Source organism: Malaya genurostris, chromosome 1, assembly GCF_030247185.1.
Source record: "Malaya genurostris strain Urasoe2022 chromosome 1, Malgen_1.1, whole genome shotgun sequence".
NCBI classification, from domain to species: Eukaryota; Metazoa; Arthropoda; class Insecta; order Diptera; family Culicidae; genus Malaya; species Malaya genurostris.
Window position 1 is genome coordinate 24,827,349 of NC_080570.1, and position 13,814 is coordinate 24,841,162.

The 13,814-nt window shown below is 40.4% G+C and overlaps 2 protein-coding genes across 3 annotated transcripts; one reads left to right on the forward strand and one right to left on the reverse strand.

Annotated features, from left to right (window-relative positions):
- Position 1: 1 nt before the first annotated feature.
- LOC131435176 (TBC1 domain family member 22B-like) lies at positions 2-4,974 on the reverse strand. Of its 2 annotated transcripts, XM_058602807.1 has the most exons (6): positions 4,951-4,974; positions 4,091-4,867; positions 3,497-4,026; positions 3,247-3,429; positions 2,959-3,182; positions 2-821 (listed from the first exon to the last, which is right to left on the reverse strand). In XM_058602807.1, the coding sequence occupies exons 2-6, from the start codon at positions 4,600-4,602 to the stop codon at positions 687-689; spliced, it is 1,584 nt and encodes a 527-aa protein (XP_058458790.1). In that variant the 5' UTR covers positions 4,603-4,867; positions 4,951-4,974; the 3' UTR covers positions 2-686. The 2 variants fall into 2 exon arrangements, with proteins under 2 accessions (XP_058458790.1, XP_058458782.1); XM_058602799.1 differs by lacking the exon at positions 4,951-4,974 and having other exon boundaries at positions 4,091-4,944.
- A 2,201-nt stretch (positions 4,975-7,175) lies between these two features.
- On the forward strand, positions 7,176-9,917 carry LOC131435187 (exonuclease 1-like). The gene is made up of 3 exons (XM_058602821.1): positions 7,176-8,812; positions 8,872-9,743; positions 9,806-9,917. The coding sequence occupies exons 1-3, from the start codon at positions 7,364-7,366 to the stop codon at positions 9,831-9,833; spliced, it is 2,349 nt and encodes a 782-aa protein (XP_058458804.1). The 5' UTR covers positions 7,176-7,363; the 3' UTR covers positions 9,834-9,917.
- Positions 9,918-13,814: the final 3,897 nt, after the last annotated feature.

Genomic DNA, 13,814 nt, shown 5'->3' on the forward strand with positions numbered 1-13,814 from the left:
TTATGTATACAGTTGGTTTTAATTATATATTCGTAATTATTTCTATAAACGGTATCATTATGTTTGAATTTCAAAAGGTCAGTTTTCGATTTGCTTTCCTGATTTATTTCATACAATTATTTTTCTAGTATAACACTATGTAAATCTTAAAAACTGCATTGCCGCACCGTTGTATTTTAGTGATACAAATCATTAACTGTAATTTTCGTAGTAAACCTCGATAACATTTTTTAGTAGTTTGTTAATGGCGTCTTATTCAGGTGACTGAACTTTATTACCATCGACAAAACTGGGGAAAATTTTGAAAAAAACCTTTTATTTTTCCCTTTCTATTTTTATACGTTTCAATTCGATTTTTTTTGCTTCCCAAGGAAGGATCCTTATGTACAAAAAACTAATGGTTTTCTGTTTTTTTTTTGTTTCTTCTGATTATCTATACCAAAACTAGTCGAAAAAGGTATGCATCCTATATAGGTTGGTCTAAAATGTGTTTTTGAAACTACAGGTTTTGCGTTAGCTCGTCACGCGCAGGCGTCCTCGAAGACAGGCAACCGAAACGTTAAATTGGTTAGCGAACGAAAGAACGAACGAACCGAGGTTCCGATGTTCAGCACCGATCGCTCACCTCAGATAAACTTATAGAGATAATTTTTACAGTAGTTGTAGTTGCGGTCGCTGTGATGTTGTCAACTTTTGCCCTCCAGGTGCTTCGGCGTGTCGGCGTAGGTGAATTTGAGGCGGAACGCTTCCGCCACCAGCACACCGATATGCGAATCCATCCAGCTGTGGGTGGGCAAATTCTGCAACAGTAGCATCAGACCCTGCAAAGAGGGAATAAAAAATAATCGGTATCAATTAAACTGCATATGTGCAAAACCGTTTGTTCGATTATCTTTGATATTAGGAACAATTCCTAGAGCAAATTCACGTTAGTGAACAACAGTACGACAATCAAAAGAATCAGTAGTCTTCTATGCGGAATTCAAAATTAGATAGGAAAAAAGTGCCAGAAGCATCTTCTTAAAAGGCCGTAGTTATGAGTTCCAGACTAGATATTCTTTCAACTGATGACCCCAGGAAGAAGCCGATCCAATTTTGTATTTCCTAGAATAGAATGACGAACATTCCGATGAGCGCGTTCAAACCATTTGGATAGATTTCTGTGTCAGGAATCTTCGAGCAGTAAAGTCATATATTCAAATCATTTCGGCCTCTCGGAGCTCCCTTCTTGCCTTCAACGACAAAATCACCATTTTCGAAATGACACGGAGAGTAAACAGATGTACGGATTTTACAGTGTTCTACGGATTTGCAAGTACATTGGTAAAATTTATTGAATTTTATACGGATTAAAAAAAATGCGGATTTGATACAGATATTAAAGAAAATCGTGGTTTTCCCTCAATATAAGTAATATTACAGAAAGTTCTTCTTGCTTTATCATATGATGATAGAGAAAAGTGACAAATCGGTTGAAAACCTGCACAAATTGAACTCAGTTGCAGTGTCATGATCAACAATTCATTTTATTATCAATCGTGGAAAAATCAGTTCAAGAGATTTTCTTAAAAAACTCAGTTACGAGATTTTGATTCATGAAACAAGCATCCCAAAACGCTGAACCTCGAAGTTCACAAGTGATTTTTTGTGTCAGCGAAACTTGATGACGAATTTTCACCCACAGAAATATCACTAAAGAGATAATCGACGGGGAGAAGTCTCCGACAGTATTTCAATTATGAATTTCCACTATGCATGTAACGCTTTGTAACGCCTATAACTTACAAAAAAGTAACGCATATATCGCTTTGTAATGCCTACTTCAAAATAACGCGTGTAATGCTCCGTAACTTATAAAAAATAACGCATGTAACGCATTGTAACGCCTATAACTTACAAACAAGTAACGCATGTAACGCTTTGGAACGCATATAACATAAAAAATCTGCTGAATAAATTCGCAAGTGAATCGCAACTGAGAAATAATAACTGCGATATTTTGCAATATGAACAACACAATTTTTTTCACAATCACAATAGTCATTATCGCAACGAAAGGCTGTTCTAATTCCAGCTGGTTTGGGAAGCGCGTTTGCTAAAAATCTGCAGTGAACTTCTCTTCAGTGAGTTTTGTTGCTTGAAAATCTTCCGATTTTGTCGTCTGCAAATCACTTGTGAAAAGTTATTAACTGTTGAACTTTCAGAACACATCTAGTACATGTACAAATGTGCATTCTGCAGTTTCAATACACTCATGCGCCTTATTTGCCATCAGTTGCTCTCTCCTCTCAACAGATTCTATATATTAATTATATTATTAATACTGCAAAATGTGTTAGGCTTTTTCTACGAAAGAGAGAAAAATTTGCACCACAATTTTGTTTCAATTCAGCCTCTCAAGCCACGGATACTTTGTAGATCGCCCTCCACTTGAACGATCTACCTATCTCCTCTTTCTCGTGTCCCACTGGACTGTCGTCCGGCATCCTTATGACATGCCCAGCCCATCGTAGTCGACCAATTTTAGGTATCCATACGATGAGTGGTTCCCCTAGTAGCTGTTCGTGGCTCATACGCCGTCTCCTCGTTCAGTCTTCCATCTGCACTCCGCCACTAAGACTAAGGGCTCGTTGGTCCTTAGCCAACATAGTCCAGGAGACCAACCGGTCTAATGAGCGTTTCGTAGATGGTCAAAGTACGCACGATTTTCTGCCAAAATACGCCTCTGAATTTCTCTCCTAGTATCATTAGCGGCGGTCACCAGTAAGCCCAAATACCCGAATTCGTCAACCACCTCGATAGGTGGTGGGAGGTTTAGTGTTGCGACAAACGATGGGGACGTAGACCTTCCACACAATAATTGACGTCATTGAGGTACAGTAGGAAAACCCATTATCGGCGATATTGACCCCTTCAAATAACTAAATATTGGCCCCTTCAACTAACAATCTTACTCACCTGGAAGTCCTTTTCCTGTAGTAGCTGCTCGCGCCAGTGCAGCAAAAATGCGGCACACACATACAACTGGAACACGGCGAATCCGTCGGACTCGGCCAGGTAGGTGTCCCACAGTCTAATCGTACAGTACAGTGGCAGTTCACGTGTTAGTAGGTTGTTCATCCATCGGAAGGAGAACTGCAGATAGTCGACACCGTGCGACTGCAGATGGCGATGGAGCGTACCTGGAGATGGTAAAACCGTTAGAATGGATATCCGTGATTTTGTCTGAGGCATCCGAAAACGTACCGTCGATTCTCTGGATCAATTCCTTCAGCTGGTTAACTTTCTCCTGTATGCCCAGCTGGGCAAATATGTAATTATCCTGAATGCAGTCTAGAAACTTGGACAGACACCAAAAAGCATCCGCCTCAATAACATCCCGCTGATCCTGCGGAAGATCCCCCAGTTGGCACTGTTCTAGATCCTTATCTAAAAGAAAACAACAAACCATAAGTAACGGAAAACCATTTCATCCGATTCGTTCTGCGAAACTCACCAGCCCCCACAGACTCTTGAAGGAAGACTATGAAAAATGGTGTGACAAGATCGTTGATACCCTGAACATATCCCGACGCTGGATGTCGAATGGCCCAGATGAAGAGAATTCTTTCGAACATTTCTTGAACCAAATGCTGCTGGAATAGTGAAACATGTGGATTCATTCGCGGCACATCGATGTGGATCTGTCGGTACGTGTCCTGCTGTGTTTCGTCCCGGTTGTCGACGTGGAAGTACTGTTGAACTAGCTTCTGATAATCTACCCGTTTTCGCTCGAGGACAGTATTTCTTCGTTCCAAGCTTGTTGGCAGATATCCCGATAGCAATCGCCACGTGACCGCTCGCATCTTTCGCGGAATGCCAGACCAACTTAGTTCCTTCAGTGCAATCAAGTTTAGAAGCGGCGCGTCCAGAATGTTTGTAAATTTTTCATACTTCGATTCGCATTCCACATCCTTGGACGCTATATTGGAGGATAGTTTTAGCAACTGTGGACGGCCTGGGTAAGCATGAAAACGTTGCCGAAGTCTGCAAAGTTAAAAGTTCTCTTTAGCAGGACATTGTACCGTTGTCTAGCTACCATGCTACTCACCGACTATCATTGATATGGCTGATTCCATCATGATTATGCTGCTTTACAACGCCACCATCACTATTCGTATTATCATTCCGGCTAATGTTCAGTCCATCGAGATTTTCCACTACGGTCATTGTACTTCTGACTGCGCTACCATCGGAACTCCGCATATCTGTCTTTGTATTGCTATGTCCGATCACATCGCTCGTTCTTACCCTATCACTTCCACTCCTGTGGGTCTTGATAACATTCATTGCTGCAGACTGAGATACTTTCCTAGATATTCGGGGCGTGTCCACAACGTTGGAAATTATGCAGAACTCATCGTCCCCCAGATCCCACGCATCGCTTACAGATTCTTGATAATCCTGGAACGAACTGCTACCCGCAGAAGAAGCTGAACCACCCGGACCACTTCGAACACCACCTCCAGGTACCATTCTGGTGGCCATGGTTGGCCGTCCTGGGATTCTAGTGGAATTATTCTTCCAGAAGGACGAACCGGTGTCACTACTACTACTGTTCATATCGACCGATTCGCTTAGCTAGTTGGGAAAAGACCCGAGCACACAATTCTAGCAAAACGGGGGCACACAGGAAAGCGATTTAATTAGCTGACAAGCTGCTTCCGATGATGATGACGATGAGATTGGAACAAAACGAGTTTAGGTTAATCATCATTCTAAGTTAAAGAACCTTTTCGACCACGATTCGGTTCCACCGTTGTTCAACTCAATACTGCACAATCACTGTTAAAAACAGTGCAAATCCTGAGCGAAATTATATAGTTTCCTAACGATAAAAATAGGTAAATATAACATTCGAGTTCGTGATGTGAAAAACCTAATAAAAATTTTCACAACTTTGACACATACACATCAATAGGCGGTTAATGGATTCGGAAAGGAGAATAACAGGAGAGGCCAGCAAGGAGGATACTTCAAAGTGACGTTTGTAGAAACATTTCAGTCGTTGCCTACACTCTCATGCAAAAGTAATGCTGAACATATAAAACTTAAACAAATCAAGTTCTAAAATTTTCGACCAACGCCTTCCACGTTCAACGGTGGTCCTTCATTGGTCCAATACGTTGGATCATTGGTCCAATGAAAGTCTAATTAATCGTTCAACGGGTGGCACACACGGGGCCTTCGTTTGCGATTTTGAAACAGACCGTTGAACCGAATGCCATTTTTTTCATTCAACAAACCCGGCAGACAGAGGTCCATTGTTGATCCATTTCTAATATGAGTAGTTGGAGCCCCGTTGGACTAGTATTACAGCAGAATTTCTGAAGTTTTTTCCACTTATTTGTTTAAACTAACACTACATACCTGCACAATACTTCTACTTCACGTAGAATAACAACAAATTTTTTTTTCTATGTGAAGGTAACACTTAATTTTTACACTGTTTTTGCAAAAGAAAAAACAACAACAAACCGTTCCAGTAAACTGAACGAATATTTCGTGCAATATGTCGTTGAACAAGCGCTCAAAGACCAACAAAATAGAACTCAAAGCTCAAAGACCAACAAAATAGAACGGCCTGCTGAGAGGGTACCAATAGAGCTTTCAATATTCTTGTGGCAACTCATTGACTCTCTGCTTGGAAACTAAAATATCCCGGCGTTATGAAAACAAAAATCATATGTTATTCGGCTAAAGTACGATTCACCGTTATTGGCAATGGACAGGACATGTAACAATTCTCTATTCCAACCTCGCGGAACGTTTTTACGTCCGGAACATCGTAAATTCCTGTTAACAATGAAAGCCTTAAACTAATAAAAACTACATTTACTGAACGTCTTTGAATTGCTTAAAACTGTTTGATGTATGCATTTGGGGTTGTGAGTCAGAAAGGTAAATTCGAAATGAATTCCGAATCAAATCGAAGTAAGCGTAAAATTTTCATTCAGAACTCCATGTGGAATTCAGTATGAAATCCCAATCAATGAATTTCGCCTTCAACTGAATGTTTCGGAAATCTGTCGGAATTAAAGCGATAAAAAGGCAACTGGCTTGTCAATTTGTTTTCTTCTTTTCCTATTTTGCACTTCATGTACTTCATAAAAACTCGAAGTCCGAAGACTTTTTTTTTACAGCTTACGGAACTTTTCAATACTATCTGAAAATGTTTGAAATGTTCACCTTTCTTCTTTGTTGAAAATGAAGTCTTTAACAACATCTGATCAATGAATTGAGTCTGTAAAACTCTCAAATAGTTCTTGTATTTCATGCGTTTTCAATAAATTCCTTGGTTAACAGTACCATTTATTACCAGGAAAGTGCTGTTTATTAATTTTACTCACTTGGACTTGTTACCAGGGTTACTAAATTCACAGATTTTTCTGTAAAACCACTGATTTCCAATCCTCTCTGCTGCACAGATTTTGTGTCAAAGATCATCGAATATTTTACGTTAAAAAAAATTCAATTTTCTACAAATTTTTATTATTCTTAAAAAAATTCAACATGTTTTAAATATATCACCTAGATTTTCACAGATTATGTATTGTACTAGTGATGGGCTATTCGTTCGTGAACGGTTCAAAAGAACTAGTTCTTTTGAAAGAATAAATGAGCAATGATTCTTTTTTCGTGAAAGGTAGTTTCTCAGTTGAAAGTCGTACACCATTTTTGTTTGCTCGCTCAACCTTTTTTTCAAGATCAAGGGCCGTTATCACGAAAAACGTGCAAAACGTTCGGTATTTTTGTAGAATATGAATCGGTATACCTGGCAACGTTGGTCGAGGTTTTCAATTCTCCGTTGATTTTTCATTAGGGCGTACAAGCAAGTGACAGTTTCTCTTTGTTTACTTTCTGCTCTATTAATTACCAAGCGTTTATCACTCAACTCTTTGCATAAAATGATACCCGAAACTTTCAACTTTCAAACAGAGTAGTGACTTCAAAGAAAATCATTTTAGTCACATCACAATAATCGAAAGAGAGAGTGATTAAAGAGAAAATGTCACTTGCTTATACACCCTAATGAAAAATCAACCGAGAATTGTGTGGCAGAGTTGAAAAATTTGGATTCAGATGAAATATTTCAAAGAAAATGTTTCTGTGAAGCTTCACAGTCACGGACTACCGGCGCGAAATCTCACACTGCAGTTTTGTTTACAGTGAGAAAAAGACACTAATTTTACCGAAATTTGCATAAATTTGAAGAAAGTCTGCAGTATTTCAGGAACGAAAGGCTGATTTTCAATTAGTATAGTGATGTTTTACCGTAAGAAGTGTTTTGTTTAAGCGTAATACTGTTTCAAACAGTCGAAATATGGGTATCACAGGCCTGATCCCGTTTTTGGAGAAAGCATCCAACAAAACACATCTACGAGATCTGCGAGGCCAATGTGTCGCAATCGATAGCTACTGTTGGTTGCACAAGGGAGCATTTGCCTGCGCGGACAAACTCGCCCGCGGCGATAAAACGGACATTCACATACAGTACTGCCTGAAGTATATTAATTTGTTGCTTTCTCATGATATCAAACCAATTCTGGTATTCGATGGACGACATCTTCCAGCAAAGGCTGCCACGGAAGCGAAACGACGTGAGTCCAGAGAGAGTTCGAAGAAAAAAGCGGCTGAGCTACTACGGAACGGTCAGATTGAGGAAGCTAAAAGCTATTTACGACGCTGCGTAGACATCACCCACGAAATGGCTTTACAATTAATACAGGAATGTCGGAAGAGGAACATCGACTGTGTAGTAGCTCCGCATGAAGCCGATGCCCAGTTAGCTTACCTCAATAGAAAGGGAATCGCACAGGCAATTGTAACGGAAGATTCAGATTTGATGTTGTTCGGATGCAGTAAAGTTTTATTCAAGTTGGATCTAACGGGGTATGGTTTACTGATCGAGTCGAACAAGCTCTACCTCGCTATGGGTTGTAAAGAAGAGAAATATTCGTTTGACAAATTTCGTTATATGTGCATTTTGTCGGGTTGCGATTATATAGATTCATTGCCCGGAATCGGCCTGGCAAAAGCTCGAAAATTTGTTTTAATGACGGAAGAAAGTGACATGCGAAAGGCACTGGACAAAATTCCTTCCTACCTAAACATGAGACAGCTAACCATTTCGGAGGAATACAAGACAAACTTTCTGAAAGCAGATGCTACTTTCAAGCACATGGTAGTATATGATCCCACAAACCGCACACAAATCCGACTGAATGATCCTGACGCATTTGGAACTGACCTTGATCTGTGTTGTAATGCAGGGACATTTCTGGATAATGATACCGCATTCCAGTTAGCACTGGGTAACATTGATCCATTTTCTATGAAAAAGTTAGATAATTGGCATCCGGACGATCCGAGTTGGAAAGCTACGGGCGGACAGACTGCGGACTGGAAGCAAACGAGCATCGCAAAACATGTCAGTATTTGGAAAAGTAACTATGTACAACGAAAACTTAGTCCGGTAAAAATTCAAGAAAATCTCACTATAAGAAATGTGTTTAAACAATCAGAAACAGTGAAACGGCCGGTCCCCAATCCAGATTTTGAAAATGCTGAAAAGAATCAGTCAATTGATGATGTGCTAGAATTGTATGGAATAAAACCGAATGAACAGCCTCCTTTGAAAAAACTTTGCATGACTATGTCATCCGAAAGCCGGCGGAAAAAGATAGATTTCGAAGAAATTCAAGTGTTGGATAGTATGGCTGCATTGGAAAATAGTCCCAGTAAACCGACGGTACGAAGGAATCCGTTTCAGGTAAGACTAATCGTCTGCTAAGGCTTTTGTGGTTTTATTTTAATTATTCTCTTGTTCAGGTTGCTTCAACAGGGCCTATTTCAATCATTCATCGATCCTCGGCAACCGGAATGCTTTCCCCAACAAAAATCACACCGGAAACGTCATCACTTTTACGGAATGTAAGCCCTGTTAAACGCCTTGAGTTTGATAGCAATCTTACAAGCCAACAGAAGGTTACGAAATGCGAAAAACTAAGCCGTTTTAAGCGAACTGTCACGAAAGGCGATCGAGGGCAAAAAGTTATAAGTAGATTTTTTTCTGCAAGCTCTTCGAGTGCAACAACCTGCCAATCCATAACTGAATATCAAAGTGAAACCAAAGATTCAGTTGAGGTTGAGACATCTCCCTTGGCTGCTGCGAGTGTGTATCTTCTATCGCCGGAAGCGAAACCACGCCATCGAGGGGAACAGACTCCGAAGAAGCAAAAACCTAGCTTGATTAGAGAGGAATTTTACTCGTCACCGGATCCACCCGTTAAAAGTGAACCACCGATCCAACCAGTAGATAGTGGTTTCGTAGAGGAGCCGGATGTAGGCTTTAGTTCATCGCAGAAGGAGAATGAGAGCACTGATATGAACAGTGGAACATCTTCACGTTTACGGTTGTTTGTAAAGACTGAACCGAGTCAACTTGGTGACAGTTCGGCTAAAGTAGGTAAGGACGAAGATGACACAGTGGAAGAAAATAGTTCACCACAGGAAGAAAACAGGACTGAAATTCTACACGAAGAAGACAAGGCTTCTGAGCCGGATAGTTCGAACAAATCGGGGACCGGCAGTACACAGAAAAAGTCTGCTGCATGTAGACGGATGGGGCTTTCCAAAGTGAAGAAGCTGAAGGATGTTGGACCGACGCAAAGTAAATTGTCGATGTTCGGTTTCCAGAAGAAGTGAGTAAATTTTCGGATAGCTCTAATTGACAACTTTCAAAATGTGTTCATTTTTCTTTCAGAGTGCAGTTGACTGGTACAATTGAATAATTTTGTTGACAATATTGTTTCGTGACGTATGTAATTAAACAGAATAGAATTGTTTTTTTGAATAAAAGTTATGTTATAATGCTACCAAAATTGAGTTTGAACACTAGAATAGAGTAAACTTTGCGTCTGCTTGGCGGTTTAAATTGAATTGCTATAGGTGACTATAGATTCTAGTAATAGAATAGGGTGGTACGATTCCGACCAGTGATCCCATCGCGACCCCCGATTTATAACTTATGTTTGACGAGTATTTTCAGTTTCGACAGTCGCGAAGTTTAGCCTAAGGAAAATCGCATAAACAGAGCTTCATATTATCACGAATAATCTGAAGGTAGTTTTCGAAAGACAAAAACGAAAAAAAAGTCAGGGTGGTCCGAAACCGGCCTCTACCATTTCGCACTAATAATGATAATTTTTGAATAACTTCCAAAAACTATATTTTAACATGGCATACAAAGTTCCAAAGAATCGCTGAGAAGCAAAACCCAAGAAGAAGCCGAACAGAAAGTAGATGTTCAAAAGTAAGTAATTTACTTGTTTTACTTTTTTTTAATAAATATAGAATTTGTTTAAGCTTTAGAGAAAAAAATCCGAAGCCCCTTGAAGCATTGATCGATTAAATCGAAATAATGAATATACAGATTCATAGCAAAATGTTTATCTGATGTAAACATGTCCCCATTACAGCAAAACCTTTATTCAAATTAACGCACTACCGTTGGAAGCCCGAACAAAATGAATTGTTTATAAACGAATGTTCAGCGCGTTCGTAGCTAGCAGAAACATTCGACTGTTAAGAGCCAGTTGGTGAAAACTGAACATTTAATCTTCAGCACTATCCAGTCTAGTGAAGATAGTTGCTTGCTATGAATTATGGGGTGAGCAGAGATGCCAGGAAAATATTTCAAATATCTTCAGACAGGGTTGCAAAAGTCAGTCAATCCGATAATTGGCGAGTAAAAAAAAAGTCGAAAGTCTGTATATTTTGACGAAAGTCTGCGAAAAATTCGATTTTCAAAAGTCTGCAGCACTATATACGAAATCTGCAGATTTACAGAAAATCTGCCGACCTGAGAGACATTCTCTGTTACCGAGAGAAGGAAAAACAGTGGTATGAGCGAGCATGTACTATCCAATCTCGTGAAGATAGTTGCGTTCAAACCACGATATAGTAAATTATACTCACGCTTTCTGTGCTACCCTCTACACACTAAGATTTAATTCCTTTGTTCGATAATATTTTTGACGAGAACTTCCGGTAATCTATAGAAATGCCGATATTTCGGCACATGAGCTTTATTTTACAATAATTGTGCAAATTTTTACCGAACGATCAGTTTTACGTAAGTTTCCATACAAAATTCTGTAAAAAGATTTACAATTCATACGAGACTAACTTAATCTGAATAGTCTCGGCGACATACGGTAAAAAGCATACTGCCCGTATGGTAAAATTATCTTCCAATAACCGAACTTCTGTGAAAACTCTCATTATCGTAAAACTAACTATCAAACAGTTTCCATCTCGGTCGCTACGTCAAAATTGTCGCATTTGGGATTCGGAAAACCCAAGATTTATGGTTTAAAATTATCTCCATTCTCGATGCATAACTGTTTGGTGCGGTTTATGGTCGGTTGAGGTCACGGGACCTTACTTTTCCGAAAATGAGGCTAGAGCAACAGTTACGGGGATTGGTTTGCGCTATCGAGAGATGAATAATGCGTTTTTTATGACAGGAATTGGATGTTATTGATCTGGACAACGTTTACTTTCAACAAGACGGTGCTACGTGCCACACAAGCAACGAAAGCATCGATCTTGTAATTTAACACCTTGCGACTTCTTCCATTGAGGTCATGTGAATGATAAGGTCTACGCCAACAACCCAGCGTCGAATCAAAACCTCGTGAAGCTATTGAGGGCAGCAACCACTTTACGATTTGGTGATGGCACATTTTCAAGGAAAGAAATTTCATGGCCCTGTAAGCGTAGCCATTCAGCCGATATTGTTTTCCATTATTAATGACATAACTTCCGCTTTACATTGAAGTAAACATCCGATCATTTATGCCATTTTTCTTTGAAAATCAACATAACACCTTCTATTGGAAATCCTTAATCTGGAGTTCAATTTCATCAACAACTATAAGAAATTCACCATTCCTAGTTAGGAGCGGCGAACAAATCAATTATCTCCCATAGCCAATCTGGAAGATCGCGACTAGGAATAGGAATCCTAATATTGCCAGACATGTCATAATGTGAGTTTGTTTCTACATCATGACATAACCGTCATAGTCATTCACTCCTGTCGGCTATCAGCTAATTCGTTGTGGTATTTGATTTCGTATCGATCATTAGTGGTAAGCTGTATGGTCACTGCGTAGGTTTACAGGCTTGCCGAATCAGTAGCCAACCAATTTGTTCATCCGAACAGAACACAGTATCTAGAACCCGTCCTCGAAGGCTGTATGACAACTCGTTCCGATCCTAGTAGGATAGGTGCATTATTATGGATGATGAAAACGATTCCAGGCAGAGCACAGGATCGAAGTATTACAAGGAGAAGGCTCGAAGAGATATCCTCCCCATATTCTAAATTCTTTTTGAGGATAGATATGTGATCGGACAAGAAATTTCTTGCTGCGGTGAAAAAACATAAATTTTCGTCTGAAAAAACTTTGAATTCGGAGGTTTACAAAACCGGATGCGAATTCTGTCCTTGGTCAAGTCTCAATTCGTGTTTCCAGTTCAAGACCACAGAGAATTAATGGACCATTATGAAGGGGAAGTTGAAGGTAAAAGGTACAATCCTCAAAATGACAGTGTTATGAAACATTGGTCCCTGTTGGGGGGGACATTAGTCTCTCAGCCCAAAGCGATACTAACCCACCAATCAATAATAAACGGTTCATTTAAAAGAGGCAATAGTAAGAAAAAGCAGTGCACTCACCATTTAGGTTGTCGTCAGTTTGCCAAAGTTCGCTGCCATCCTGGCCGTCTTACCGCCGGCTCTTGATTCCAACCCGGTCGGAGCGATCAGGAGCGTGTCCGGAATGGGAGTTGATGTCACGTGGTCCGGATCCTGCGGACCTTGTCGCTCTCTCTCTTCGGTCGCCCTCTGTGATTCCGACAGCACGCCGGAGCAGTGCCAGTCAAAAGTTGCGCTGGACTGTATGGAACACGTTCGACACGTCCCTCTTCACTCTTCTCTGAAAGAAACACCGCCCGATCGCGAGCATCCACACACGCGGCACCTCTTCTTTTCAATGACGACGGCAAGTTGCGTGCTTAACAGACTATCAACGTACGGCCGTTTCGCACCATTATCGTCAAGGACGACGACGCGGTTTTGTTTGTTGACCACTTCTTATTTCGTATGCACCACCGTCCGGAGGAGTAGAACGTACTCCGCAATCGATTCAAACACGCGGAAGAAGCAATTTTTTCACTGTGATGCTCTGTTTCAATTGTGCATGTGAGACCGAACTACAATCGACCGAAATAACCTGAAACCGGTGCCTCCAAACAATTAATACCGGACGTGTGGAATCGAACACAATGAGGCTCGACGGGTGATGAAAAATTCTTGCACGAGCACGCGCGGATGGACGAGATCCTTGGGTGCGCAGTATCTTCCAGATTCCAAGATGTCACTCCGGCTGTGCCTCATTTGCGTGGTCGTCAGGTGTGTGTCCCCCAAAGAACTGACTTGTCATTTTTTTCCTCCGTCCGGCCGGTGTACTCAAAATAATCATCTGTACCGTTTCGCTCTTCAAGCGAGTAATTTACTATTGTCTCTGTTTTAATGCAGAGTGTTTCGTACACGCTTAACACAAACCCCTTATGAACCTTAAGTTACTAACTTAACTGTAACACAACATTGCCGTTACAGAAAAATTTCTCATGAATCGGCGAAAGCTCGAATCATGAGAAATTTATGAGCCAACACCACAAAGAAGTCCCCCGGAGACTATACA

What these genes read in the sequence shown, in the direction of transcription:
- LOC131435176 (XM_058602807.1), bottom strand. Translation starts at nt 4,602, where the DNA reads ATGAACAGTAGTAGTAGTGACACCGGTTCGTCCTTCTGGAAGAATAAT. An exon ending in TCAAGAGTCTGTGGGGGCTG is followed by an intron (nt 3,430 to 3,496) that starts GTGAGTTTCGCA and finishes GTTTTCTTTTAG; the next exon opens with ATAAGGATCTAGAACAGTGC. An exon ending in ATTGATCCAGAGAATCGACG is followed by an intron (nt 3,183 to 3,246) that starts GTACGTTTTCGG and finishes TACCATCTCCAG; the next exon opens with GTACGCTCCATCGCCATCTG.
- LOC131435187 (XM_058602821.1), top strand. Translation starts at nt 7,364, where the DNA reads ATGGGTATCACAGGCCTGATCCCGTTTTTGGAGAAAGCATCCAACAAA. An exon ending in TACGAAGGAATCCGTTTCAG is followed by an intron (nt 8,813 to 8,871) that starts GTAAGACTAATC and finishes TCTCTTGTTCAG; the next exon opens with GTTGCTTCAACAGGGCCTAT. An exon ending in ATGTTCGGTTTCCAGAAGAA is followed by an intron (nt 9,744 to 9,805) that starts GTGAGTAAATTT and finishes TTTTTCTTTCAG; the next exon opens with AGTGCAGTTGACTGGTACAA.